We start from the raw sequence: 1,655 nt of genomic DNA on the forward strand, positions 1-1,655 counted from the left end.
AACGCAGAACAAAGTTTCAATCTGAATATACGCAAGCAAACTGGTCCGGGACCAGGAACCGCTCTCTGACCCATCTTTTGAGGTGGTCTTGGTTTGTTTCCAATCGGACTGAACTTAAGTATCAGTAAAAGTTGTTGAACCTGACGTTATTACAGATGATAAAAATATATAAAAATTCAATAAGTGACAAATCTTGTCAAGTTTTTGCAAACTGCAGCAGCTCTATCTTTCTCTTTTTATTTGCCTCCTTGAATCACACCAATTTATGTTTTCATCTTTTTATTGAACTCAATTGTGAGTCCAGTTTTTGCATAAACCAAGTCATTTCAAAGGGTTCACATATTTCTGACTCTTCATTTTCTTGTTCTTTGTGTTTTACAGTTAAAATCAGTCTATTGTCTTATCTGCGTCGTGTTTCTTAAGCTGATCACGACTGTGGAGTTCATGTGAACAAAGTGGCTTTAGTTTCTCAGACTTTACAGTTCATTCTTAATATGTGTGGACCATTTAAAATTGTTTTTAGTTTTTGGCATCGTTTGTCTGCAGGTTGGCTGACTGTTTTAAATAAAGCTGTTTTGTCAGCTGATGCTTAGAATTTGTGATGTAGATTCATAAAATGTTTTCATGCTTTTCGTCTTTTTCTGTGATAGATTTGGGTTTAAAACACAGCTATGTTAAGACTGATGTATTAAAGAATCAATATTTGAAAGAGAATACTGACTGATATCTTGAATTTTAATATTCTGGATCTGAAATGAACCAATTTGATCGGCATAACCAGATCCAGAAGGTTGGACCGGATGGTAGTTGGCATTTCGTGAGGAAAAGAAACATTTCTTGATCCATTGAAATGCACCAAGCTCCACGTTCTGAGCTAAAAAAGGTCCTCCTCCCTCTGCTGCTGTCCACCACAGAGCAGCTTTTACTGCAATTAGGTCTGGAATGTGACTTTCCGGCTGAGCCGTATCATGGAGACGCACAGCAATAAAAATGTGTGTGTCGTTTCCTAAATATTGTCAGCCCGTTGAGTTTTGGATATGAGTCTTCATTTGATCAATAAAAAAATGATCTAAGGAACAATAGACACATTTTTTGTGAAGGTTTACAGTACAGCAATCAAAAAACTCTAAATGTTTGTCATTTTTAAATCATAAATCCTTTAGATTTTAACAAAACGGCTAATCCAAAAACTACTATATTTTTATAAATGTACACCTTTCTTTGTTTCTCAGGTGATGGATCTCCTTTGTTCTCATTGGTTTGTTATTGCAGGCACCGCCGTCCATGGTCAGCACAGAGCAGAGGCAGCATGCTGAACACGTCTTCCTCTCCTTCAGGAAGTCCAAGTCTCCGTTTGCCATTTGCAAACACATTCTGGGTAATTTCCACCAGCAGCACATTTATTTGAATATTCATAACCACTTTAAAGGTATTTGGTGTTTAGATTTCAAAGATGTTTTCAGTTGGGAAGTGGAGGGTTGAAGTTTTTTTTATTCAAAGCCTTCCTTATAAGGAAAACCATAATTCAGATCTTCTGTTGGTTAGCTCAGGATTATTCTGCTCCCTTTACCATAAGAGTGCCAATTAAATCCAGAAATCCTCTACATCATAAAAACTCACTGTCAAATATAAACACTTATGGTTACATTTTTATT

The 1,655-nt window shown here is 36.3% G+C and overlaps 1 protein-coding gene across 1 annotated transcript in view; it reads left to right on the forward strand.

Annotated features, from left to right (window-relative positions):
- The window catches only part of xpo4 (exportin 4), a 58,371-nt gene that overhangs the window by 5,543 nt on the left and 51,173 nt on the right, over window positions 1–1,655 (forward strand). The window contains exon 2 of the mRNA XM_024286773.1: window positions 1,273–1,378. Within this exon, the coding sequence (XP_024142541.1) occupies window positions 1,273–1,378 (106 nt within the window). The remainder of the gene's footprint in view (window positions 1–1,272; window positions 1,379–1,655) is intronic.

Source organism: Oryzias melastigma, linkage group LG21 (assembly GCF_002922805.2).
Source record: "Oryzias melastigma strain HK-1 linkage group LG21, ASM292280v2, whole genome shotgun sequence".
NCBI classification, from domain to species: domain Eukaryota; kingdom Metazoa; phylum Chordata; class Actinopteri; order Beloniformes; family Adrianichthyidae; genus Oryzias; species Oryzias melastigma.